The sequence below is a fragment of the Micromesistius poutassou genome, assembly GCF_964030765.1.
Source record: "Micromesistius poutassou genome assembly, chromosome: 15".
Lineage (NCBI taxonomy): Eukaryota > Metazoa > Chordata > Actinopteri > Gadiformes > Gadidae > Micromesistius > Micromesistius poutassou.
The window spans coordinates 15,513,685-15,541,254 of NC_140285.1; the positions used below are offsets into that span (position 1 = coordinate 15,513,685).

Sequence of the window (27,570 nt, forward strand, 5' to 3'; positions counted from 1 at the left end):
TTTGAATGTCTTCCATCAACAACAGCCAATGGCTTTTATGTAAGCCTTCCTTTGATTTCTTTATACTAAGTAAACAAGGACTGTTTTGTAAAACAATGTGGGTTATGGTTATCAAAAATATTCACAGCTCATGCGCTCTTCGCATGCCCACTGACATTTTGCAGAGTCTCACTCCAGCCAAAGTCCCAAAGTTGGCAACCCTGCATATGTGTATGTGGGAGAGAATTTTTCAGCTGTGTATATGAGCACATTTTACTAGCATGTGTGAAAGCATTTCAGTAGTCTATGTAAAAGGTTCCACTAGTCGTTATGAGAGCTTTTCAGTTGTTTGAGTGAAGGTGTTTCAGTTGTGTAAAATCTTTCACTTGTGTATGTGTGAAGTTTTCAGTATAGTGTTTGAATGGTTTCATATGTGTGTGTGAGGGGACATTTTTCAGCTGTGTATATGAGAACATTTTACTAGCATGTGTAAAAGCATTTCAGTAGTCCATGTAAAAGGTTTCACTAATTTTTATGCAAGCTTTTCAGTTGTGTATGTGGGCGTACAATGTATGTAAAAGCTTTTCACTTGTATGCAAGTTTTCAGTATAGTATGTGAATGAGTTTGGTTTCATATGTGTATGCGCATGCTAGTTCTGAATAATGTCCCATACGGCCCCTCATACCCATGAGCCCACTACACTACGCCATCAAACTAAAACTTTTGTTATTGGAGCCCCCTAGCGGCAGAAAATGCCTTTAAGTGTGAACAAATTCATTGCAAATAAAGGAATTAAATTAATCTTTCTGGTTACAATTGTTATGCACCCTTCATTTATTAATATATACATTGATACACATATATTTAAATTCAAAACAACTTTATTGCTCACTTTTTGCTTGCAAAAGACCATACTTTCTGTAAAAATCTGTTCAAATTTGTGAAATCTATTTACAGTTTAAAGTTGTACACATCATACATGCTCATATATAATGAATATATGTTATCTTTCTCACCATTGAAGCTTAATTGGAATATTGTACTGACCCGTGTCATTGTAGCGATAAAGGCAGCGGGGTGACACATAAAAATAATTACTTTATATGTACTATCCTTATCACGCACAAGCATGTCGTCAAGAAGGCTAACAAAGTCCAACGCAGCACTGTATACCACAATGAGAATCCTGTCCATGTGCTGGCAAGACAAGATGAGGGAAAATGTTTACATATTTGATATAACTGTGAACTACTTCAAATGAGTGAGTTATTTAGTTGAACAACAAACAAGATCTTACCTGCTGTCTATCGGTTGATCTGTTCCATTAATATTAACAGTCTGGTGCATGACCTCTGAACTTGTCATTTGGGTCGATTGGGGACCATGGGTGAAAGGGGGTGTAGGTGTAGTCAGAGCACACTGATACATAGGGTAGTCTGCCGAATAAAAGAGAAAACATGTCACACGCTAATCATTAACCTTTGTGTTGTAAACATAAACCTATCTACACGCCCCCTACCTTGAATATGAATGACATAGCTACAGTTGACCGCTGCCACCACCAGAACCTCCACAGAGAGAGAAGAACTTGTCTGACTGCTGATTGTGTTACTGGCCCTACAGTAAAAATGGCTGTCCCCTTCCACATTGGCACAGTCCAGACGTAGGTCAGAGTCAGCCGGGCCGAGGAGAGGTGCGTTGTGCAGCTGGGTGCGCTGGTACCAGGCGTAACCCACACTGCTTCCCCGGGTGCATCCACAGCGCACTGTCACTGGGCGACCCCAGCACGTATGTGCCAGAGGGACCAAGGGCCAAAGGTCGGGTTTGGAGACGGGCACTGTGACAGAGACACGGGGGGGGGGCATAGATTAGGATCCTACAGCCGAGTTCAAAGTAGGGGTTGTGTGTAACGAGTGTGGTTCTTACCTTCAGTGACGTCCATGTCAACCGAGACCATAATGTCTGCATAGGGTTTGTCAATGCCAACCCAGTACACTCCAGTATCTTCCAACCGCAGAGCCCTGATCTCAACAAAGAGCGTTCTACCATGATGGAGGATGCGAAAACGTTTGCTTTCTGTTTTGACAGTGTCGTCAGAGTCTGACAAAACCTCACAGGTATCTCTTGAGCTACCTCTGCACCAGTATTTGTTATTGTACCGATACCTCGTGTGATAGCTGCAGGCTATAGTTAATTCTTCCCCAATGGTTGCCTTGATTTGTCTTCTATCACATTGAAGCTGCACACTCACTGCAAAACAGGTACACATTCATCTGTTTTGTTAATAAAGGCAAGGCAAGGCAAGGCAAGGCAACTTTATTTATATAGCACTTTTCATACACAAGGCAGACTCAAAGTGCTTCACATATAAACATTGTCATACAATAAAATAAAATAATAGATAAGTAAAAAGTAAAATAGATAGAAAATAAAGGCAAAGTTAAAAAAAAACATTTTAGAAAGGCAGAGTTAATAAAAATGCATTTTAGAAAGTGAGAAAATAAAGGCAAAGTTACTAATAAAATAAAAAAAATAGAAGCATTGTAGATTTAAGATTTAGCAGAAAGCTAAAGCAAACATAAAAGTAAATAAATACATACATAAATAGAAATACTCTATATTAAACAACCCTACATACCTTTTAAAATAGCACAAACAATCAAAAGAATGATGATAAGATAAGGATTGAAAAATATCTGGATATTAACCTATGAAAACTATGTATGCATGAATGTAATAAATATTATTCCTCTCACCAGTGATGAGAAACATCAGACCAAGTATCTTCATGGTGTCACGAACAGTAGGTGATAACGATAAAGAAGATTCCTTTACATAGGGTCTGTTGTGGTTCAAGACTTCCTGTAAACCGTTTGTTTCCGTTGGTGTTGAGGCTTTTTTTATTGAGCAGAAATGTGGGGCTACAGACACTACATAAAGGGTGGTTGAGTCTGCCAGTGTTAGTGTTAGTGTTATTTTTCCGCACTTTCACTTTAACCATCTGTGAATTGCCCATCCTCTTTCTGTCTGAATCAAGAATGTTCATGTTTCGCCGCAGAGAAGACGGCTGGCCAAATTCATTAAAGGCGTCGTATTATTGAATTGATGTGGTCAATATTTTCATGTGGAGGTACTTCTAGTACATGCTTTAATGTAGTGTTGAGTGTTCCAACCTATAATGGGTTTTTATAGTATGAGGGCTATATGAGAACCTTCAGTCGCACTAGGTGGGAAGACCTCTCCTGACGTCTAGGAGAGGGGTACCCGATACTGGTTTCTCTTCGGCCCCGGGGCTTAACCTGTGCTGGCCCTCTTGGTACGTGTTAGAGTTCCTCGGCTAAGCTCAGTGGAGGAAGACTCTGGTCTATGTGTCCAACACAGGTCACTCGTTTAAGCCCCTACGAGGTTAAGCTAAATTTAGGCTATACGCGTTTCGATCGAACTCTGTGGCGTCTCTTACCACCCCAATCCCTATGGGCCACGAAGCGGGGAACAAGTCTGAACCTCTTTATATTGCCTCACTCTCCAGACCAGTCACAATCAACCTTGTTTGTGTCATGCACCACTCACCTATCGTGCGGAGGCTGGGAGAGCTGCGAGCTGTCGGTTGGGCCCCTACTGAGGAGCCGGGTCAATTACTGAAGAACCGATTCAATCGCCTACTACAAAGTGTAGTCAGGTAGTTTTATTTAGATTCAATAAACTTGTTTTACACTATGACAGAGAAAAGGGATTTTCAAGAGAAAGAGGTTAAATGTTAACGGAGTCTAATATATAATACCGTTTTACAAAAAGTTACAGAAAATTATGATTACATTAAAAAAGAGTCTAAAACATTAAATCAACATTAAGGTTTCTATTAAAGAGGTCTACACGCTCCTGTCTTTGCATATCTATTAGAGTCAACAATTGAGTCTAGTAGACTGCACGAGCAGTGTTACAATAAACCATACATTCAATTATCAATCAACAATACAAATTATCAATAAACAATATAAGTAAGATTAGATATAAGGTTAGTAATCCTAATAAACCTGAAAAAGAATCTAAGGTTAGTAATCCTAATAAACCTGAAAAAGAATCTAAGGTTAGGAATCCTAATAAACCTGAAAAAGAATAAGCTAAAGAGAGGTAATCGCAATACGCAAAAAATACCTCCGTAGAGGCTACCTTACTAAGTAAGTAGAGGGAGAAAGGGAAGGAGGGGAAAAAGCAGTGGATTCTAAACACTCATTATATACACAAACCGCCAGCCGGCGCATGCGTAGTTATAATACAGTTACATTCAGTCTTAATCAGAGGTAGAGAGGCATGGAGGTTCCTGTTTTTCTTCTGGGGCCCTTTGGTACAATTTTTGCAGCAGCTCAGCAGTTTAACAATTCAATATCTCAGTATATTCCACGTGATGCTCGCACTAAATTCGGAAGTCCTGTTCATATATGGTAGTGTCATTCGGAAGTCCTGTTCATATATGGTAGTGTCACTGAAAGTCTGTTTTTTTTCCAAGAGCAGATGTCCACGATTGTTCCCGTTTTCTTCGGAGGCCACCGGTACACCGGTCACCGGTACCGGTCCTTAGCATTGAAACTGCATATCAGCAGTTCCAATATTTCAGCATTTCGATGTTTCACGTCTTTTTTATGAACAGATGGTTATGATGCTTTTCTTTGAGGTAGACAGTACACTTATTGTTGAGACAGCAGATCAGTATTATAACTTTTCAGATACAGCAGATCATTAGTTACAACAGTTCAGCAATTCAACAGTGTTCATTTATTGTCCAGATTAATAGCAGATGTCCTACCCAGTGATTGGGCAGTGGGAAGCTTAGGGCTAGGTGCGTCAACGTGTGGCCTCACGGGCACACAACAGTAGAAACCCACCATTTAATTGTCACACTTCATTGCTGCAGAACCGCTTTCAGCCTACGCTCGGTTTTACCTGTCTCTTTAAAGCCTGTACCCCCTCTGTTGTGATTGGTCAGTCTGAGTCTGAGTACTGAGCAACTGAAAACATTGTATTAATACCTTTTCCAGTCTGATACCATATCAAACATTTAGGCTGAACACTCGGTTCAACCCGATACACCATCACAACCAAGACTGGTTCTGGACATTTCATGGTTGTAAGTAGTTATGTAACTTATATTTCAGATGGAACGTTCTAACTGTAATTCCTCTAGGAAGCAACCTTCCTTCCTTGACTGACCTGAGTGTATATTTTATTTTTCTTAATTAGGTGCACCCGTGGAAATTGCGCTAGAGGCCAGGCAAAGTGGACAACGTTTGCTGCAAAGCGATGCAAAATTAAGCTCACAGTTAGTATCATCAATTATGACATTACTACAGCCTCTGCTTTGCGTTGAGTACACAGTATGTATATCCAAAGTATGCATATGTCTAATCACATCTTTCATTAAATTTTACAGGATTATAATATATATATATATATATATATATATATATATATATATATACATATCGATAATATAATAAGGTAAAGCGCTGCTTAAGATAGTCATCCATCTCCATTGTGCTGTTTCTTCAAATTAAGAATGATCCTACAACTATGTATTGAACCCTCACACAGAAGCGTGTATATATATATATATATATATATAAAACCAGGAACAACTATAACCAATGAGTAAAAACACTAAGATTGCCAATGAGTAAAAACAGATTGCCACGACATGGCAATCTGAGAATAGACATGAAGGACTATGAAGGACATCTACAGGACAAAACATGTCCTGCAGACATGCAGACTTTCTGCTGTTATGAGACCTTTTTTCCTCAAGATGAGACCTTTTTACTGGATCTCCTAGGCTAAATCATAAGAAAATGTCATGTTGAGAAACTGTATATACATTATTTCCCTATTTCAATTCATTAAAAGTGGGTCCCCTGTGTCTGCAACTCATCGTTTATCTGTAAGAGACATGCAGTGAAACATCATCATCAAACAACAAAGGGTTAAGAAAGAGTTTCCCACGAGAGAGAGAGAGAGAGAGAGAGAGAGAGAGAGAGAGAGAGAGAGAGAGAGAGAGAGAGAGAGAGAGAGAGAGAGAGAGAGAGAGAGAGAGAGAGAGAGAGAGAGAGAGAGAGAGAGAGAGAGAGAGAGAGAGAGAGAGAGGCATCTTTGCTCCACCTCTTCAGTGTCTCTGCTCTCATCTGAATGGCTGGCCCTCGTCCATGCCTGGCCCTGCTAAATGACGTCCAACTGGCTCAACCGCCTGCTTGACACCGACCGTATCCAGCCGCTCAAGCCTGTTCCATGCACAGCTACACCCACACACTCATCAACACCCTCCCTCCCTCCTCCCTCCCTTCCTCCCTCCCTCCCTCCTTCTCTCTCTCTCGCTCGCTCTGACAGACAGTTAGTCTATTAAATCACATACGCGACTCAATCTAGGAGCCAGTAAGAGAGAGAGAGAGAGAGAAAGAGAGAGAGAGAGAGAGAGAAAAAACTAAAACCTGTGTTTGAAAGGGGAGGGGTGGATGGAGGGGGGGGGGGTGTGTTTGTGTGTGTCTGTGTTCACGTGTGTGTGCGTACATTGGAGTTTTTTTCAATCTGACCACAGAACCTGTTAGCTCACTGTTTGCTTCCTCTTAGAGCACACACAAACACACACACACACACACACACACACACACACACATCACACACATCACACACACACAAACGCATCACACCACACGATTGACAGTGAGGCAGATACACAGAAGTATCTTGATGTTTGAGTTGCATTAGATAAGTTGTCAGGGGCAACTCTCCCGGTTCAACGGCCACGCACCAAACCATTTGGAGTCACTTGGAGATGCGCCGTCAATGAGAAGGAGCAGAGGTGGACTTTGGGGGCTTTTCCTGGCACACCTGGAGGACGCAGGGCGCCTGTCGGGCTAGTCATGGAGGAGCAGGCCATGGTACTCAGGCGCCTCCTGGTTCATCTGGAGCACAAGGAGGCACAAGAGGAGCCGGAGGACGGACTCGCTGAGGAGTTCTCGGTGAGTCTCTCGCCACGTCTGTTGTCGTTGTACAGGGTCGTGGTGCTTCCATTTCAATAGCTAGTTCCTGAAATACATGGAGAATGGTGTGTGTCAGCGTGTGGCATCGCCCAGATCACTGAGCTGTGTCGCCGTCCGCCCTCAATAAGTCGACAGTTCCAACAAATGGAACAAATTTGATGCTAACAAATCTGCATTGCACACAGCGAAGAACACTGCAAAATGTAAATGACAACGTCACTGTTAAGTCCGCAACTATTCACATTCGCGGATACATAGAGAAGTAGGTAGTGTGTGTGTGTGTGTGTGTGCAAGTCAAGTCCCGCTGTGACACTTTGATTGCTTCCTCTTTAGATGAATACATCAGGCATTCGAGGAAGGACTGTAGGCAAATGCAATGAAACTGGTGTCAAAAGCAACTGTCACCGTGAGAGTTGTATGCATGTAACAGCGCATGCCATGCAAAAGTGAAATCAACTCAAAAGTCTCTTGGTGCTGGGTGACATCAGCGGGCAACCGTCTCCACGACGATCCCCAGTTTGCTCGGAACCAGCCGCATGTCGCTGTCATGATTCTATCGTTAGGACCCATCCCCGACGGACGACAACAAACCCATTGCATCACTTCCTGTTAGAACAAAAAGCACTCTGTGGTGTCAGTGCCACAGATGGTCTGACAGGCCTTTTACAAGCTGCTCTAGGGCTGAGAGATCGGAATAACTTGGAACAAAAAGGCCTGTGTGTTGGGACAAAATAAGAGGAAGAGAAAGAGTGAGGGAGAATCAGGCACGGTTCTGCTGTGTTCTGCGAGTTTCGCACTCCCTGGCAAGTCCTTGGTGGGTGCATGTGCTGTCAAAACGGTTTGGAAGTCAGAAAGGTGACTCATGGTTTGTGTGGCTCAGCCAGAAGTGCAGGGCATGAGTAAGTCGCACTGCATCAGTTCTGGTCTCTGCCTCAAGGCACAATTTGAAATGCACAGCTTGCCACAGCCCATGACAAACCTATTTCTTCTGTATGTCAACTGTCAATATTTCCAGAGAATAACGAGCAGCTCTTCCTTTAACTTGACTCATGTGTCCAGTGTTTAAGCAATGAACCCACAACCGAATCCTGTCTTATGAATCATATGGAGGACACATTGGAAAAATGGTGATGTTGAAACTTGCATCCTGGATTTGTGCAAGATCAAACAGTTGTAGGGTTAGTATAGGGTAGTATAAGTTGGAAGAAATGAAATGCTTGATGGAATTGGAAAATATCGCTGTGGATCCGCAGGGAATACCTGTCTTGTATTCCCCAGCAGAAGTCGGCATGCAGCGGCATTGAAAGTTATTTGCGTTTGTTTGTGTTTCCAGAGGTTGAAAATGCAGTCCATCCAGTACCGCAATGACAACACCTTCCCGAGCAAGGCGGCGCTGACTAAGGACAACGTCAAGAAGAACCGATACAAGGACATTGTTCCCTGTGAGAAAACTCTTTCAACGTTCTCACTGGGCGTGCTGGTGTACTTATATCTAACTATGAATCGTACAATAATAATTATACTACATTGAGCCAGAGATTTGGATTAAATATAAATACATATCTTTAACGGGACATTATACCATAGAATACATGTACGGAGATATTCAATATGTTTCCTTAATAGACAGTATGTTCAATTATATCGTAAAATACTTCCAATGAACCCAGGAGCAATGTGAAAGGTGTCATATTATATATAACACATTATGTTCAGTGATTATTACCACAACATCAAATCAGTAACAAATATTATTAGGTTATATCAATATGGAATAAAATGTCCAACTAAAAAAACAAAAGAGTATATAAAGATGTGTTTCCCACCCCCTTAGTTGATCACACAAGAGTAAAACTCTCTCTGAACACCAGCAAAAATGATGAAGACTACATCAACGCTAGCTTCATCAAGGTAGGGTCATCCTTCCAATAATATGCTGTTAAGTGCATGTTTCTTATTACAAGTTCAACATTTCTCTAGAGCTGCATTCAGCAATTTCTGCTCGCCCGACTTTGTTGTGATTGAAGGGCACCCATTTTACCACCAGGTGTGAGCATGATATTACAAGTCATTTTAAAATCTGCCCTGCCATGCCACATAGTGACATCACTAGTGGGAGTTTTCACTGAGATGTATGATGGACAGATAAGACCAGTACCAGTTGGTCCATTCCATAGGCTGGTAGACTGATCTATCCATCATCTACATCTCATACATCTAATGGCTTGTGATGTCTAATCAAACTCACATCTGGTGGTCAAATAGGGGGCCTTAAAATTGTGATTTGATGGAGACCTATTATTATCATGCATTCAAATCTACAGCACTGGCCAGCAGAGAAACAAATACAAATAACTCTCAACACAAAACAGGGCCAGCAGAACTGGCCAAGTTTATTTTTAAGTTTGCAATAAATATGTGGTATGGTGTGCCTTTGGACGGTGCTGAGGCTGATATTTCTCTCCATCTAAAGGGAGTCTCAGACTCCAGAGCATACATCGCTACTCAAGGTCCTCTTCCTCACACGGTGCTGGACTTCTTGAGGATGATCTGGGAGTACAAAGTAGAGGTGAGACCTGACCTATACTGGGACCATTAGAATCCTTCTGCACTCTCATTAACATGGAACATTGTTTGTCCCTGTGCTGTCACTGTCCTCACTAAACGTTCATCCTTTCACATATCATTTGTCCAGCACCTTGCAGATGTTTCGTGCCTGTTTTGTGTCAATGTAGTGACTGAACACTGTTTTTGAATACATTGAGCTAGGCGTGTGCTGATGTCATACGCATGTTGTATGTTGCATCTCTCATAGTCTGGTTTCATGCTAGGTCGTAGTGATGGCCTGTCGGGAGTTTGAGATGGGGAGGGTAAGTCTCTTTCATCACCTTCATCAGATTCAACCTCTCCCTCTTTCTTTCTGTCAAACTGTAACAAAAGTAGAAGTGTGCATAGACATCTTGACAGCATAGTATCAGGCTTAGTGTCAGGCTTAATTCACCACACAATTAAAACATGAAATAGCTACCAGCCCAAACCAGTTTTCAACCTCACAAATGAGAGCAAAGATAGACAAACAGGTGTCAGCAGGCAGCCATAGATACAGACTAAAGATTAAGAGCAGGTCCATTTCTTTAAAGGTTCAGTTATAGCCCATGTCCATAGGTGAGGAGGGTGAGGTCACATTAAGATAGAGCATGACTTCCTGTTTGATCAGCAGCATGTCCTGCTCCATCAGATCACCACTAGAACTGAGAGCGGTTGGTGGTCTGATATATATTTCGTGCCTGTTTTGTGTCAATGTGCTGTGGGTGCTGTGGGTTTTCGTTATATATATATATATATATATATATATATACACACACACACATATATATATATATATATATATATATATATATATATATATATATATATATATATATATATATACAGTATATGTATAAATATATGTGTATATATATACAGTATATACACATACAGTATATATATAGTGTCACTCCAAAACTAAAAGGAAATTCAAACCATACAGGAAAAAGCAAAGCTAATGTTATAATTTGAGAATAGATAAAAAAGATTAAGGATTAAAGATAAGAAAATAAAAAGAAGTAAACCTTGAAGGATAAGAAAAAGTTCTTGACACAACGGTATCTTCCAATTGTACCATATTACTTTATAAGTCGCAAACAAGTTACAAGAACAAACTAATCATGTTTTGAGGTGTATTGTGTTGCTTTAATTGCAAACTGCTATTTCTCAGAAAAAGTGTGAGCGCTACTGGCCAGAGACACAAGCAGACCAGTTTGTCTGTGGGCCTTTCACAATGGACTGTGTGAGTACTTCTTCAACATCACTTCCTTTATTGACTAACTTCTCTAAGCACCCTTCCCCTTGAGCGATGCCAATGGCCGATGATAAACTCCAGGGGGAACCACCAATAATAAGGACATTTAAATATGAACCTACAATAGTTTTTGTTGATTAATAAAAAATGAAGGCCAATGTTGCTTCCAAATAATATGTGCATTGCTTTTTTACCCATGCTGACTTGTACAGTATATTCTGTTCTATTTATTACATAAATCTCAACTATCTTCTCATGTTCAGGATAACGATGAAAATAAAGGGGACTATCGGGCAAGAAAATTAAGAATTACCTATCAAAATGTAAGTAAAGTAGTATCATATCTTATAGGATGTCACATCAAATCCCAAATAATCCAGTTGTGCTGTGGGTTTTCGTTGTAGCCGACAATAGAATATATCACTTATTTCAATGTGCTTGCGATATCATTTCAATAATTGCTGCATACATGCTGTTTTAAATGTTTTTATGCAAACTCACCAGTAACTGAGAGTTTAACATGTGAGCTTTAAGCAGACTGTGAGCTGTCACACCTGTTGACCACAGCTTTGCTGTTTGCTCTCCGCAGTGTAGTCGGCCTCTGCATCAGCTGCACTACTACAACTGGCCGGACCACGGTGTGCCCGACTCCATCCCCCCCATCCTGGAGATGCTGCAGGAGATGAGGATATGCCAGGATCACGATGACGTACCCATCGTCATTCACTGCAGGTGACTGCTCCTCTGTCAACACGTGCTCTCTCCTAGTATCCTCTGCTGTCTGCTCCGTCTTTTCTCTTCTCACCTCTTCTGCTCTCTTCAGCATAAAACCATTAAAGAGATTTAGATTTAGGCCCTGAAAGGGTTGGAGAACCAACCCACTTTGTGTGTGACACAGGAAGTCGGTTGTTGTCTGTTTAAGCCTACAGCCTTTAGCCCACTCAGAATGAGAACACACACTCTCCATTTCCCCCTCAGTGAGTTTCACAGTACAGTTGTGGCTGGCTATATGGCCTCCGTGTGAAAGACTTTCTCACACTCTTATTTGATACCCCATTATCTGAAAGCACTACGACACACATCTGAGAAAGCTTGAAATGCTGCTTTAGCAACAAGTCCTGAGCAACCAGTGAACCAATTAAAACAAAGGCTTTGTAGTTAGTTACCGGTCATGATGATCTAAATAGTCACATCTCTTTTTTAAAGAAAGCTTTCCATAACATGTCACGTGGAATGTCCGCACCTCTTTGAGGGATGAGTTGGCAGAAACGGATTGTAACCCTGGCAACATGGCTCCACCCAGAAGTCAGTCAGTCACTCCACAGAATGAGTTAAGGCTCTCCTCTGAATGCTGTTCACGACACAGTCAGAAATAATTGAGTCCTTTTTTAACATAGACAAACAATCTCCAGGTGTTATGTCAGCAGGCAGTCATACAGACTAAAGAGTAAGAGCAGGTCAAGGTATCACAAATAATACAACTGTTCCAACTGTTCCGAGGTTCAGTTAAAGCACATGTCCGTAGGTAAGGAGGGCGAGGTCACAATCAAATAGACAAATAGACTAGAGCATTGCTTCCGGTCTGCAGCACAGTCCTTCTCCTCCGACAGCTCACCACCAACCGCTCTCAGTTGAGTGTGTATGTATTTAGTTTTGACTGTGTTCACGATACAGTAAAAAACAAAACATTTTTGAACTAAACTAAACAACCAAAACAGTCTCCCTCCCTCACTGCTCCCTCTCTTCATTTCTACACTTTCCAACAGATATTCTCGCAGAGCATTACATTTATTAATAGCTGACGGATGGCTTCCATTTCTTACAAATTACATAATAGCTCTTAGCTAATCTTAGCTACAGCAACTTTTAAACTTTTATATGATTTAAAATATCAGCATTTGTTGAAACCCAAGCCCAAAAGAGCATGGTGTGTTTTTGTATAAGATACTAAGGCTGGGTTGCACCAACATGGATTAAATTAATCCTGGTTTAGGGTTAATCTAGGGTTAGTAAATCTAGGTTTAAACTGGTTTATAATTAATCAGAGACGCGTTGCACATCTCAGTTTTAACCCTGGATTAGTTAAACTAGTTTAAACAAGGATTCAAATAGGATTTGTTTGTGTTCAGTGTCTGCGATGATGGATTCTGGCGAAATGTGAACAAATTCACGCTGTATGCTTGATAAAGATGGACCACAATATATTCACCAGCTCTCTTGTGAATAAATGATTAACTTGTTGCTTTTATTTACAGAGTCTATATTTACCAAGACTATATTTACAGAGGGGAGAAAATGAGTGGCCCCTGCCCAAGTGGCACAGCTCAGGTCGGCCTTGAATTACAATGCAAAGGCAAAAAAGGACGCGGCAGGAGAGAGGAGGCGGATGTTTCAAACTGGCGGAGGACCACCAATGATTACGGACCCTCTAGCTGGGCTGCCCCAACATGGTAGCTCAGGTCAAAGAAAATCATTGATATGATCCCGCAGCTGTGAAAACTTTTCATAAATTTTCATAAATTTAAATTGGGTTAAACCTATCTCTAATTTTCCTGCGATGAACTCTTTCCTCTAACCCCATTCAGCGAAGATATACAGCCATGTTGTCAAGAAAACTGTGATAAACCTAACATAAACCTCCTCCAGAGGTGGTTTAAATATAACCGTTAAACCAAGTTAAGAATAGGTTTAAAATTACTGGTGACAGACTTAACAGACTTAACAGACTTAAATTTAATATCAGTTTAAATGGAGTTTAAACTGAGATTACCAAAGGGTTAAATATAACCAGGATTAATATTAAACTAAGTTTAAACTAGGTTTAAAGTTTGGTGCAACACGGTTAACAGTTAAACCTTGATTTAATCCAGTTTAAGACTTAATCCATGTTGGTGCAACCCAGCCTCAGTGTACTGAGTTAGAGGCCTAAATATCTCCAGATGATTGACCATTGGATCTGATAATAATGGTGGGGATGATGATGATTGTTGTTGTTGTTGTTGATGTTGTGGTTATCATAATAGCAGGCCAACCAGACGTGTTGCTGTAGGAGTAGGACCTTGACATAATGAATCGAATATGGGCGTGTGTGCTTGTGCAGTGCTGGCTGTGGGCGAACAGGAGCGCTGTGTGTCATCGATTACACCTGGAACCTTGTGAAGAGACAGGTAACCCCTAGCGCTTCGTTTTGCAACATCCACCTTATCTCGCCTCACACATCCTGACAGTTATGGACTTGTACATGTCTGCCTGTCTGCAGACTCTCCCGCCAGACTTCAGCATCTACGATCTCGTCCAACACATGCGCACACAGAGGCCCTCTGTGGTTCAGACCAAGGTGCCAGTCGCTTCTTTCTGTCTTTTACTTCCTCTTATTAGAAGAATGGTTTATGTAAAAACATCCTTCATTACAGCACCTGTTTTTATGGGGTCCGTTTTATAGGGTAATTTGCTTTATTTTTATGCTTTTTTTCCCCCCATAAACGCTTTATTGTAAATATTTGTGTTACGTTTGGGAAATTAGGAGCAATATGAACTGGTCTACAAAACCGTCAAGTTCCTGTTTGAGAAATATTTGCAGTCGTTCGATTCTCCAGCCTGTCAAAACAAGGTAAGCATGGAGGGGAAACTTTACATAGGCACATGTTACAGTTTCTATAGTTCCTGCCTATCAATACTGTATTCATTATTCTGTGCTTTGATTACTTCAATACAATCACTCACAAAGAGGTCTAGAGGAGTGGGGTCACAGTAGATAATGCAGTGCTTTGAATGGAAAATAATATAAGGAAATGCATAACCGAATGTGGTAAATCAAGTCAACCATCTCTTGTTGTCTGTTAAGGTTTTACGAGCTTGAAATTATTGCATTCATTCAATTGGAGTGATGATGAAGTTAATGCTTACCAGTCGTACTTTGCATAGAGCCCAGGCCTGCTTCGTGAGAACATGGTTTGTGAGTGTGATTCCCCGCGGCGCGCTAACCATCTTGTGGTTGAACGACGGGCTGCAGGTGCAGCCGGCCCCTTCCCCCAGCCCAGCCGCCAGTGCCAATGAGAAACCAGACCTGAGCCAAGAGTCAGAATCTGACTTGGAGCTGGCCTCACAGTGTCTGCTGGATCCAGAGTCACAGGGTCCGAGGTGAGACCACTCTTATTTCATGTTCTACTGTATCACAAAACATTGTTTGCATTTAATCTTGAATTTATTGTTTTATGTTCACTATTATTTAATGTTCTTATTTAAGGTTAACTCTGATGGAGGAGCAGGTGCTTGGACCCGCTCCGCTCGGGCCTTCAGCACAGGAGAGCGTTTCAGCACATTCCCACAGGGACGACCACCACTGGAGGGAAGGAGAACAAGGAGAACAACAACAGCAACTGCAACCACCCCACCACCACCACCGACAATCACCACCACTCAAACTTTTACAGAGAACCCCTGAGGTCGTGACCCCGGCCCAGGTGCAAGACCACGAGGGCCCCGGCCTGGGACTTATAAGCAGAGCAAGAGAGGAAGAGAGGCGTGAGCCAGAGGACAGCGAACCGCCACCCAAACCCGCCATGAATCGCCTGGCCACCGCCTGCCTCACGGTGGAAGACCCCTACTTTGGAAGCCCGGACAGAACCTCGTTCCTGGCCGAACCGTCGGAGTGTTTGATGGAAGACTTGTTCAGCTGCCACGCCCCGACTTTAGCCCTGAACGACCACAGCCTGGCACCAGACTGCTCCGGTAACCCCTCCCACACGTCTGCTTTGCTTGGTCACCTCCTCATAACCTCCTCAAGTGGGGTTAGGGTTAGGGTTACCGTAAGTTCTGAGAGGGTGTGCTTTGTTTTTGTTGGGGTGAACTGGAAGTATTTTTTGTATTTGAAAAGGATCCAGGTTGGTGCGATAGTAAGATACTAAATAAGATTATACAAGATTTATTCAAAATCAAAAAGATCAGGTCACTCAGTTTTATTCCTGAGCAAATTTATATCATGAATTCTGTTAGTTTTGTGGTCTTTTTATTGCTGTTTGGTAAAGTTTCTTGCGAGTTTTAAACAGACTCACTTACATCTTGTTCAAACACCCAGGCTGTATCTTTGTGCTGTTGTTAGCAGGCTTATGATTACTGTTTTTCCTTCGCTGCAGATCATTTGTTGCAGGTCATTATCCCCCCAAACGCTGCTGCGCTGGCCATCAGTGAAATGGGAGGTCAGAAAAATGGGCAGATATGACTTTTAAAAACAAACTTTAATTAAATTCCAACATTTAATATGACCGTACAGTTTGAACTATGGCCACAAGTGCTGATTAAGCTGCTCTTCTCTCAAGGAACTGGGAGCCCACCCTCACCTGTCCCCCCACTCCCAGAAAGAACCCCAGAATCCTATGAGTTGGCCCATGATGAAGGTAGGTGGGAACACACCGTCGCCATGACGCCATCGCCCAAGACATAGACCTCTGAAGAATAAGTCCCGCCTCCGAGGCTCCCGGTTCCCTCGGTCAAATGTCTATGGGAAATAACATGGGGTTTTTGAATGATCGTACATAACAAACTCTGTAGGTGGCGAATAAGTAAAAGCTGCGTCACGTTTTGAACTACATGCTTTTTCCATCTAGTTTAGACTGGGTTTTTGGATTTTCGTTTGATTTTGCCGTTAAAGTAGCATTAATAATCGTTTACTACTTTAAACGAGGGAACCGGAGCCTCGGAGGCGGGACTTATTCTTCAGAAGTCTATTGCTAAAAGCAATCCAGTATAAAAATATCTAAATAATATATGTGTAAATCGTAATGAATGACTCAGTGAGTGTAAGTAAGTAAGTATGAGGGCTCTGGTTCGTCTCTCAGCCCTCCTGGAGCAGTTTACCTCCGGCCACCTGGTAGGTCAGAACAGAGTGGGCATGTCCTTAGAGTGGTCCTGTGATTCGTTGAGGCCCCCTGCCACTCAACATGAGGTCAAATCCTGGACCAGGACCAAGGTCAGTTCTTTACATCGCTGTACATGCCACCAGAGTTAGGACTGTCATGCCGCTAATGGTACACAGTGCTGATACATATAAACATATAAATACATCATTCATAATAACTAAGTATATTACAAATCTTAAATAATAGTTAGTCTGGTAATCAATTTACAGACTCCACAACAGAGAATATCGTCTGATGGACTGCTGTTTGGATTTGTTTTTTTTTCAGAGCCTCAAAGTATCAATGACTTCCCCTGGTATGTTTATTTTTTATTTAAAAACAGAGCTATACCTTTTTTTTTTGTTCCTCTAGTGTGTGTGTGACAATGAGTGTTGTTTGACCACCTGACATGTATTAATATATATATAGCTCTGCCCACTGCTTCTTGTCCAGCTGCCCGGTCCAATATGAGTTCTAGCCACCTTCCTCCTCCTCCTCCTCCTCCTTCTGCTCCTCCTGTCCCAGTACAACCAGAGGTGGATCTCCTTCTACAAGGTACAATTAAGATTGGAGACCACCACTTGCGAGCTCCTCAAATGGAATTGTAGTACAAATATAACCTAAACACTGGTACCTTACCTTGGAACTGGAGTTACAACATGGTTCTGTACATACTATTTAGGAGCAGACACTGCTAACTTTCCATCCTAATGCAAACAAAATGCTGTTTCAACATTAATGCGAGGGGGAAATTGGAGCAAATTAGAGTGTTGGGAAATGCTGTCAGTGGTGGTAACGCTGCGTGTCTTCACAGAGGGCATGAACCCTCCTCTTCCTCACAGAACTCCAGAGTCATTCATCCTGGCGACTGAGGAAGGTAGGCATGTTTATCACCTAACACCTTCTACTGCACCACTGTAACGGCACGGCACATTTAGCATAACCCCGCCCAGAGTCATTCCATTTGGAGTGGTTTCAACTTGACTTGAGAGGTTCCGGAAATGAGCTTGAGAAACAACACTATATATTATAGATAGTCTCCAGATGTAGCTTTTCAATCTCGGGAGCCAAAGGGCCATGTCAGTGTGTCCGTGGCACCCAACCGCACACACCCCCTACCAACAATATTGAAAAAACGACCTACCTCCACCTGAATCACCATCCTCAGTGATGGAGTCTCTTCTGTGTTTGTATCTCCAAACAGTGGATGAAAGCCCCGGCGCCCTGCTGCAGGCACCCGACCCGGGGCCACGGATAGGAACCTCCTCGGAGTGGGCGGGCAACCCTCAGCCCAAAAAGTTCCTGGATTTCGTTTTCATGACCAGGAGCAAGGTGATCGGGAATCTGAGAACTGATCCATTTTTATATCAGATATGTCTCAAGGCCTTTATTTATAGCAGAGAGGGATAAATTAATTGAATTATCAGCTTATGAGTCATACTCCTTTAGTTTGAGGATTTATTTTAATGACTGGACAAATTTAAGCATTATTATATTGAGCCCATGATGCACCCCATGTGATTGAACCCGTGAGTCATACTCTCCACACACACACACACACACACACACACACACACACACACACACACACACACACACACACACACACACACACACACACACACACACACACACACACACACACACACACACACACACACACACAACACAACACACTGTAACACTAATTCTTGCCTATTTTCCGTTCCTTCAGAGTGTTCGTGCAAAGAGTTCAAGACAAGGTGAGCAGCACAAAATGATTAAAATTAGAGTAAATAACCGCTCTTTTAAACAACATCATTCGATTATTTAATGGTGGCCAATATTCTTCCTTTCTAAAAATGTACTAAAACGCCAATGCTAACATTAGCGAAATTAAGCTTCTTAAGTTGCAGACATGTTTTTTCAAGACAACTTCTTCCAAGCTGTTGTCTCCGGGTTCTAAACCTAAGCTGTGCCCGTCTCTGTGTCAGAACCCTTGGCAGTCGTTCGGCAGCTGGCCCCTCCTTCTGTGGTGTTCAGCGGAGAGGGAAGTGGTGAGCCGGCCTTTAGTCTGCAGTTCATATCATTACTCACATCTGAGCAGCACACAGGAAGCACATGTTCTTAAAACCTAACACCTATATAGGAGGCTTGAAATAAATAAATGTATTCACATACACAAAACACAGTGCGTTTCTCATTGTTTAAATAAGTGTGTGTGGGTGCATGTGCGTGTGTGTGTGTGTGTGTGTGTGTGTGTGTGTGTGTGTGTGTGATATCTGGATCCAGGAGTGGAGCAACAGACCTCAGAGAATACGGTACACACCAACAACGGGAAGGTCATGCCTAGAACCAGGGTAAGCTGAACATGAAGGCTCAGCGCTAAGCCTCTCCCTAAGTGGCTGTGGAGAGGGCCTATACCGAGGGGTATTGACGCTAACCTATATTGTACTTGTTTATCGGTTGCTTGTCGTCCTTCTCTCTAGAGCTTGAAATTCTTCCGATCCAGATGTAAATGTAGGTATATGATTTTATCTTCCTTCCTCTCCTTGCAAATGCACAGGAGGTGTTTGTTTAGCGATAGGGAACTAACTATGTCTAACACGTGGTGTACCGCTAGCTAAACCAGCGGCTCCACCTGCGCCGTTCCCGCCCGGACCCCCACCTGCTCCTGCTAACGGGACCCCCAGCTCCGGGTTTAAATTTGGTACATTTAATACCACACTTTATACACACGGTACACATGATGACACGTTACGTTACAATCTGGATTCAAACACAAACCCATTTGCAGGATTTGGGAATCGTTTCGCGAAGCCCAAGGGCCCAAGGAGTTACCCTGAACCCTGGGTTTGAAGCCCGGACCGCTCTCGCCCGCTCTTGTTTTTCTAAAACTCTGGTTTTAATCCCCCCCCCCCCATCCTGGAGATCGGGAAGCTATTTTAATTTTATCAAGAGAATGGACATGGAAGCTTTGAAGATGTGTTCTGATCGTGTCTACCTCCTTTGTTCATTAACCAACCGCTTCACTCTCAGGAACAAAAGGCTACACGTCCATGATTTGTAATGGAAAGTTAGTCGAGCAAGTGAACATGGTGTGTGTATGCCATTTTGTTCTTATTTACAGTTGACAAACTGCATTTTTCTGTTGGTCTTAAACAAAGCAATAATGTTATTGTTTTAATTGTAAATGTTCAAGTGGCAATAGCCTTGTTAATGCCATTCAGCAATGTATTTGTTGTTCGACGACACTGTACAGTTGAATTAAATATACTTCCTGCACACAATTATTTATTAAAATGTATACAAATAATTTGCATTTCCATTTTTTAGCTTTCCTAAAAGGTCCATACAGCTACAGCACCAATATGTGTCTAAAGAAGCCAACAAACAAAGACACAAGGCAGACGAGACCGTAAATCGGTCTCATAAATACACTTCGGGTGTAGTTCCAGTAGGTTGGCAAAGTTAAAGCCTACATCGTTTTAGTAAAACGTCTGCTTAATAGCACCACCCAGTGGTAAAACCAATAGAGCTCGTAAGTCACACCCCCTCCGCTAGACCCCCATCGACCTCTAGGCTAGATTAGAATGTGAAAATTAGAATGGGAGTCAATGTAAAGTAATTTATTATTGTCTGGTCAATTGTCTGGGGGGGGGGGGGGGGGTTAGTTGTGTTGTGTGATGTGTAGTGTGATTGTGACCGTTAGTGAGAGTGTTTGTTGGTCAGGTGTGCCGTGTTTCTGTATGTCGTTGGTGTTAATAAAGGCAGTCTGTAGTCGTGCGGTGAATGGGGCGCGGAACTGCATAATTGTTTATATCGTGTTCCAGATGCCTCGGACACCAGCCATCCGAGTTGCACTTGTGACGTAATTTCCTGTCTCGTAGCACTTATGGTGCGTTCATATCGCTGGGAATTATGGGGAAAACATTTTCGCAACGTCGGAATGTTCTCGTGAACGACACCTCATGACGCTCTTATGATTCTACTTCCGTTCTGCAACTGGCGTCAGATTTTGCGAAGAGTTGCGCAGTTGGTGACGTATGGTTTACTAGTGACACGCATGAACATGGCGGGACATGAACGTTTTACTTAATATAAAAGAATCAACCATCATATCACATACTTTACTCTTGATTGACGTTGCTCAGTTTTAAACGTTGTGTACTGGTAAACCAGCTCTAGATAAGGGCAAGTGTAGCCTTCCATACAGTGGCAATACAATGTGCTTCTCATAAATAAAAGCAAAAGGACAGTAGGTAATAGGCTACAAGGAAATAAAGGCGTGCAAACTTGAAAATGATCCTACTAAGTTCTGTTTAGTTCTGACTGTTTTTTATCGGATTAAAAAAAACCCTGCTGTGAATAACTTCCGAATGCAGCGCACATGTACGGTCGCTGTCGGGAACACGCGTAAGCGTGAGCGTCATCACTGGCGAGCCGTCTCGTTATCACCCGGACCATAGACGCGCCTTTATAGCGTTCCCGTTCGTCTTTGTGATCGTGTCATGTCATTGGCTAGTCATTGTTATTGTTAGCTACATTAGCCTTTTTAGCAAACCAGCTCGAATACAAACAACACAACTTTACATGGTATGGCACGCACAGCAAGACCGTACAATGCATAAATTGGTGACCGGAATATTGTTATTGTATATTGTATATTGTATATTGTAATATTGTTTATTTGCTAAACATATACTATACTATAACTATATCTGGAACAAGTGAAGCATGTTTTTGTAGGAGCCAAAGTTTTCAAACGGCCCCCCATACGTAAGTGTATTGCCACCGGATAACGGCTCCGCTCTCTATGTAGACGGTTATGTATGAATGGATGCATAAGTGCATTGCTATCAGATAGTGGCATGCACATCACATGCACACATCCACTTAACACGCACAAAACAGTCTACATACGCAGGCAGCGGCACAGACATCATCCATCCTACATTAATTAGGATCCTTTTCACCCGCCATACTCATAATGACAGAATAAAACATGTATAATTGTCATTTATTCAGCCTACGAGCTATAACATCCTTATATAACATCCACCGATGTTCTTATTGTAAAGTGTCTTTAAATTCAAAATTCTCAATATACACACAGTTAGGCATTCATAAGAAGATCAAATAACATGTATGATATGATCAACATTTATTTACATTAAAGTCATTAGTGGGGAGTTCGCGAATGTCAACCAGAAGAATAGAGTGCTTGCATTGCATTTCATCGCATTTCATAAGTTAAATAGCTACGTCAAGGTATTTACTTAAACCTGAAACCTAATTATTTTATTCTGGTTCTTCTTGACATCAGTAACTGGCTGACATAGCTTTGAATGGCTTTGAACACTGGAGGTTGATAATGGGAAATCTTAGGTTGAACATGACATTGATTCATACTGCCAGCTACATTCAGTGATTGAATGTGTTTCAGGAAGCGAAGCAGTCCTCCCCAGGGTAGTCGTCCCAGTGACAGGAGGCTATAGAGCAGCCATTTCCGATGACCTTCATGCTCTGAGGACATAGGAAGCCTAGAAACGGGTCTGCACTAGGTGTGGGACAGGGCCCCTGCACCCATTCCATAGCCGAATCCTTTGGGTCCAAAATTTTTTGCATAACATGCTGCAGAAACAGAGGTAAACAGTCGCACATCACAATCCAATAATAGTGCACTTCTCATTAGTTCAGCAGTTCATATTAGCCAATCGCATGTGAAAACGAGAATGCTTGCGTCTCCAAAGTTAATCAGTTGTATTGGAAATCAATCAATTAGCGGATGTTTACCCAAGCCTAAAGGTCCTTTAACATGGGAGTCAATAAAACATTACATTACAAATCACAGATTTGTAATGTAATTGATAATTGATTTATTTGTGTTTTAGTTTAGCTTTTCTTGATAGTTAACTCGCTACGTGTCCGATGTATAAGGACCTTAAGAACTGTGGACTAAAATGCGGCTGCAATCTGTTCACAAATACAGCAGATGGCAGCACATCCCATACAATGGCGTTTGACATGCATATTGTGTTGTGATATGAAACAGCCAACAGATGACGGCTAGGGGCTACCTTTGCAGTAGATCTCTCCATCCTTGTCAGCCAACGTCGTTGACTCCAGCCCCTTCCCGCACAAGGCGCAGCGGAAGCATCCGTTCTTATGCCATGCCTGCATAACAACAGGGCAGTGAATAAATAATAAATATGTTTAATGTGTATGGGCAGTGAATCCAAAATCGGTCTCAAATATAGGAATATAAATTCCATGATCTTCAAAATAGTTATTTATACCATATTGTAAATGTTACTAAAATAATAATAATAGTGTACAGTAGGGTTGAACGTTTGTGAATGTTCTCAAACCCCCCCGAAAAGGTTGGGTTCACAGGCGCTCTGAGTGTGTGCTTGTCTATGAGGGGTGTTTGTCTAAAAGTTGTGTTTTCTTACGCTTCCGGCTCCGATCACTTTCTCAGCGGCGTAGACTGCCTTCCCGCATCGTGGGCACTTATCCGAGCCACCAAACTTCTGGGCCAGCTTGGACGTGTTCGTATTGGTGGTGGGCTGATGAGGAGCAGCTCTGAACGAGGAACAATGAATTGAGCCCATGAGGTAAATATTACAAGAGTTACTATGTGTGTGTGTGTGCGTGTGTGTGTGTGTGTGTGTGCGTGTGCGTGCGTGCGTGCGGCAAAGTCCCACCACCTTGACTTACGCCGCAGGTTGAATTCCCAGAGACTCTCCAGTGTCCATGCTCAGCGTGCCCGCTCCCTGGCCGAAGCCGTAGCCTTTTGGCCCATACTTCTTGCCATAGCAGGCCTTGCAATAGATCTCTTCACTGTGGACCGCTATTGTGGTGCTGTCCAAGTTCTTCCTACACACCACTTTGTTGTGTACACACATACACGTACACACATTAGATGTTTTGAAAACAATGCACACAAACATCTACAGTTAAGCCGGAATGGTCGCAGGCAGTTACAGGTGTAAGTATAGTATAATAAAAGTATTTTGTTAAGTGTTTTCTTATATGGACAAGTATGTTGTGGTGCCAGTTTCATTTGAAGTATTGTTGGGCGTAGTTCCTGAAACCAACTGGAAAACACAAGTTCACTCATGTTATTAATGAACACTAGGTACAGCTTTCCTCCACCCTTATTTTGCATGTTTTAGTAGCATGCATCTCATTCATCTCAGAGAGGCAGCATGCATTTGAATTCAGAACCAGATGGCCAGACACATCTCCCCACCAGGCCCTGGCGGGGTGGTGAGGAGGCCGCCACTCACTGCACAGGAAGCAGGACTTGTGGAAGCTCCGGCCATCGCACTGCACCTCCTCTGCAAAGTACACCGTCTTCTGGCAAGAGCCACACTTGTTCCCTCCTCCCAAGGGCATTCTAAACACACACACACACACACACGCACACACACACACACACACACACACACACACACACACACACACACACACACACACACACACACACACAAACAGTTGGGCACTTGTAGCATGTAGAGGCCTTGTGGATAGAGTTGTTTTGAAATTGTAACATCAACTCAATTTTTTTTCCCCCCCTCACATCTGCTTTTAATTTATTAAATATGAGGAAAGCCTTTTAAGTTTGAGAAGGGATTAGCTCAAAGTAATGAAAGACCTTGAGGACAATACCTAAACATGAGATAAAAGTGGGGTCAGGGAAAAATAAGGGACCAGCCAGATGGAGCTGTTAATCTAAAGTCTACCACTATTAGCCAGACCCCTATGTCATTTGGGAAATTACATTAGAAGAGGTACTTATGTTTATTTAAAGATAATTGCAACATATATAAACAGTATATAAATATGTGTAATGTGCTATGTAAAAGTACTTTTTTGGATGGATTACTGGAATTCCTTTATATCCTTACATTTAGTACCCTGAGGTTTAGTAAGGATATTTCCTTTCCATCTAATTTCAATACTTCAAATGCTTTGTTGCGGACAGAGAGAGCCCAACGCCACACTATGAAAACAACACAATTCAACATTTGCTCTGGTTTTATTCTATTCTATTTTTTGCCTTGCTGAGCAGTGTGGTCTAATGGATTGTTTCATGCTAAAGGGAGTCATGTGAAAGTAATTTCAATAGAGACACGCTGAGATGTAATCAAGCAGTAAAATGTGGTGAGGTAGGGTTAGTTTCTGGAATCCGGGCCAATTCCACCAGACCTTTCCAGCACACCCCTCCCTTTCCATTCTTTATTTCCACATCCACATTCCTAACTGAGGAACCTTCCCTTCACACCCCCATCTCCAGCTCACTGCCTCTCTTCCTGTCTGTCTGCCTGCTTCTCTGTCTACCCCTCTTTCTATCTTCCTGTCTGTCTGCCTGCCTGTCTGTCTATTTGCCATTGCAGTGCTTTGGGTTGGAGTTGGAGGGGCTGTGGTTGAACAACTCATTCCCACTAGGAATGACAATAGACTGCAGGTTAGTTAGCTCTGAGGTGTCAAGGCCTGATTATGGTCCCACGTTCATGCAACGCAACGACCACGCAGACGCTTCGACGCAGTCGTGAACCGTTATGGTTCTGCGTCGGGTTTTAGTGAGCGGACCAATCACAGCCCTTGCTGCTGCGTTGCCTCGACGGAAGGTTGCGTCACGCAACGCAAGACGCCAGACGTTTTGTATTCGGTCATCATAGACTTTGAATGCAATGACCAGAATGGACAATGACGACCAACTAGCAGCCTATCTTCTGTTTTTGTTGCACATTGTTTCAGTCGTATTCAGCTTTCAAGTTGCGAGAATCCATCCAATTGTAATAGCATGCGCAGACAAAGACCAGAAAGACTATTCGACTACGTCAAAGTGTCTGCATGGTCCTTGTGTTGCGTGAACGTGGGACCATAAGGAGCCCTTCACGTCCTTGCGTCCACCGCTAGGGCCAGACGTGCGCCACACAAAAATTGTAACCTTCCGTCGAGGCGACTCAGCCACAAGGGCTGTAATTGGTCCACTCACTAAAATGACGCAGAACCAAAACAGGTTCTGCGTGGAAGCGTCTGCGTGGTCATTGCGTTGCGTGAACGTGGGACCATCAGCCCTTTAGGGTTAGGGTTAACCTCAGCCGTCCCCACACACCCCCTCTATCAGCCTGTTGAGCTGAACACAACCTAAGACAAACACAATCTAGTACTACCCGTTTGTTTAAATTAGCTTGAATGTTCACACTCTTTTGACAAGTGATCACATTAATGGCCAATATAGATGAATCTATGATGGCTGTCGACTTGTTGTTTGTGACGTGTTTATCTCTGAGTTAATCTCTGAAATGCTTCTATCCTTGATTTTCAAATTATACAAAACATTTGTTGTTGTTAAGTATTTGGTTTTAGATTTGTGCATCACATTTCGCAGAAAACAAGCAAGCAAGATATGTTGCATGAATAGTGGGTGACATAAATGTGACCAATTGTTTAATCAGAGTTTATTCAAGAAAGAAATCGTTACTTACTACTGATACTGGCCTCTTAGGAAGTTAATGTGTTGCTAGTGTGCAGAAGTAGAGCTTACTCACTTCCTGCCAACATCCATGGACAAACATCCTGGTCTATTGTATCTGCATGCACAAACACCATCCTGTGACTAAAGATCTCAAGATTATCTTACTTCACTACAGAATAAACCGGTTGGAAGTTGGTCCTGTTTTATTCAAATTTAAACCATCATACATGTTTATACCACGTTGATATCCTGAATTAGTGTCTCCATGCTGCATATTAAAGTGTGTTTACACTTTTATTGTCTTCACACTTCGGACGGGTGTACAACATTGGAGGGTGCATTGGTTTCATTGCATTGGGAATGGAACCAATATCCTGCCAGTGAATAACCTGCAGGTTTATAAAAATGTGCTTTCAAACTGGGCACAGAAACGTCGTGAGTGGCATTATACAAAACTGTCTCTCCAACAGTGGCTACGCTGGCAGCCACCCCCTGAGGCAGAGGCCACACCTATCATGTGTAACTTTAACTCCCTGCTGATGTGGAAAAGCTGTTCAGACTGAAAGACGCACAGGGAAGTTATCCATTATAAACAGACTTAACGACAGTGGAAAGCAAGCCAGAGCTATGGAGGAATGTGAGCAGAACTTACCTGTGATTAAAAGTCAAACGTGTCGGTCCCTTATTTTAAACCGGGGGGAGGTACGGCTCCCAAAGCCAGAGGTTCACCAGGTAAAGGGCAGCGGCAGGGCGGTCTATCCCTGGGTCAACAGCAGCAGTTGAGATGACGGGGGTAAAAACAAAGAGAAGTAAGCCTGTGACGCTGCGTGTGCTGTTCTCTCTGCACAGGAGTCAAGTAACTGTGGTGGGAGGGAGGAGCCTTCGGGGAGCGCGTCGTGCCTGGGGGCTCATGCAGTGTGGAGGAGCGTGAGCAGACTGGCCCAGAGAGGGCAGGGAGGGGAGGGAGGGCAGGAGGTGTGGAAAGGAAGGAATAATAATAATAATAGGAATAAAGAGACAAGAGACACGAGAAGGAGGGAAAAACACATAGTCAAAGGAAATAGTTAAGAAACAATAAATCATTTTACAATCAATTTCAATAAGATTCGTCTTAACGCAAAAATTAAGGAAATGGTAACACAAAAAGAATGTAACAAAAAAAAACGGTCAAAGAGGTAATGAGAACCAACACTGAGTATATGAAGAAGTGAAAGGACAGTTTATTGTGTGACAACCAAAATATTTTAAAACTTCCAGTGTGAAGACATTCCTTTGTCATGTACTAAGCCTGAGGGCAAGGCGATGACACCGAACTAGCTCGACTGACAAAGAAAGTTGGAGAGGTTTTTCTT

At 42.5% G+C, this 27,570-nt stretch overlaps 3 protein-coding genes across 5 annotated transcripts; 1 reads left to right on the top strand and 2 right to left on the bottom strand.

Moving 5' to 3' along the window:
- On the bottom strand, positions 1-4,167 carry LOC311359544 (uncharacterized protein). Of its 2 annotated transcripts, XM_084479588.1 has the most exons (6): positions 3,551-4,167; positions 2,737-2,842; positions 1,907-2,230; positions 1,500-1,817; positions 1,278-1,416; positions 1-1,177 (listed from the first exon to the last, which is right to left on the bottom strand). In XM_084479588.1, the coding sequence occupies exons 2-6, from the start codon at positions 2,768-2,770 to the stop codon at positions 1,075-1,077; spliced, it is 918 nt and encodes a 305-aa protein (XP_084335714.1). In that variant the 5' UTR covers positions 2,771-2,842; positions 3,551-4,167; the 3' UTR covers positions 1-1,074. The 2 variants fall into 2 exon arrangements, with proteins under 2 accessions (XP_084335714.1, XP_084335715.1); XM_084479589.1 differs by lacking the exon at positions 3,551-4,167 and having other exon boundaries at positions 2,737-3,520.
- A 2,257-nt stretch (positions 4,168-6,424) lies between these two features.
- Positions 6,425-20,038, top strand: ptpn22 (protein tyrosine phosphatase non-receptor type 22). Of its 2 annotated transcripts, none has more exons than XM_084479675.1 (26): positions 6,425-6,987; positions 8,342-8,450; positions 8,843-8,919; positions 9,482-9,577; positions 9,840-9,878; positions 10,769-10,840; positions 11,116-11,175; positions 11,442-11,584; positions 13,953-14,019; positions 14,112-14,189; positions 14,376-14,462; positions 14,865-14,992; positions 15,099-15,583; positions 15,988-16,050; positions 16,171-16,248; positions 16,690-16,820; positions 17,038-17,065; positions 17,179-17,304; positions 17,564-17,626; positions 17,954-18,081; positions 18,464-18,491; positions 18,723-18,785; positions 19,021-19,088; positions 19,218-19,248; positions 19,352-19,438; positions 19,526-20,038. In XM_084479675.1, the coding sequence occupies exons 1-26, from the start codon at positions 6,889-6,891 to the stop codon at positions 19,585-19,587; spliced, it is 2,496 nt and encodes an 831-aa protein (XP_084335801.1). In that variant the 5' UTR covers positions 6,425-6,888; the 3' UTR covers positions 19,588-20,038. The 2 variants fall into 2 exon arrangements, with proteins under 2 accessions (XP_084335801.1, XP_084335802.1); XM_084479676.1 differs by having other exon boundaries at positions 17,203-17,304.
- Positions 20,039-21,763: 1,725 nt separating this feature from the next.
- Positions 21,764-27,094, bottom strand: LOC311359241 (cysteine and glycine-rich protein 1-like). Its single transcript, XM_084479225.1, has 6 exons — positions 26,871-27,094; positions 24,021-24,130; positions 23,449-23,617; positions 23,184-23,313; positions 22,809-22,905; positions 21,764-22,362 (listed from the first exon to the last, which is right to left on the bottom strand). The coding sequence occupies exons 2-6, from the start codon at positions 24,127-24,129 to the stop codon at positions 22,289-22,291; spliced, it is 579 nt and encodes a 192-aa protein (XP_084335351.1). The 5' UTR covers position 24,130; positions 26,871-27,094; the 3' UTR covers positions 21,764-22,288.
- Positions 27,095-27,570: the final 476 nt, after the last annotated feature.

Excerpts from the sequence above, each read along its gene's own strand:
- ptpn22 (XM_084479675.1), top strand. The coding sequence starts at position 6,889 with ATGGAGGAGCAGGCCATGGTACTCAGGCGCCTCCTGGTTCATCTGGAG. Across the intron at positions 8,920-9,481 it reads TCAACGCTAGCTTCATCAAG|GGAGTCTCAGACTCCAGAGC; the intron begins GTAGGGTCATCC and ends CTCCATCTAAAG. Across the intron at positions 15,584-15,987 it reads CCTGGCACCAGACTGCTCCG|ATCATTTGTTGCAGGTCATT; the intron begins GTAACCCCTCCC and ends CCTTCGCTGCAG.
- LOC311359241 (XM_084479225.1), bottom strand. The coding sequence starts at position 24,129 with ATGCCCTTGGGAGGAGGGAACAAGTGTGGCTCTTGCCAGAAGACGGTG. Across the intron at positions 23,618-24,020 it reads CAAGTCCTGCTTCCTGTGCA|TGGTGTGTAGGAAGAACTTG; the intron begins GTGAGTGGCGGC and ends TACACAACAAAG. Across the intron at positions 22,906-23,183 it reads AAGTGATCGGAGCCGGAAGC|GCATGGCATAAGAACGGATG; the intron begins GTAAGAAAACAC and ends GTTGTTATGCAG.
- LOC311359544 (XM_084479588.1), bottom strand. The coding sequence starts at position 2,770 with ATGAAGATACTTGGTCTGATGTTTCTCATCACTG. Across the intron at positions 1,818-1,906 it reads TGACATGGACGTCACTGAAG|TGCCCGTCTCCAAACCCGAC; the intron begins GTAAGAACCACA and ends TCTCTGTCACAG. Across the intron at positions 1,178-1,277 it reads GATCAACCGATAGACAGCAG|CACATGGACAGGATTCTCAT; the intron begins GTAAGATCTTGT and ends TTGTCTTGCCAG.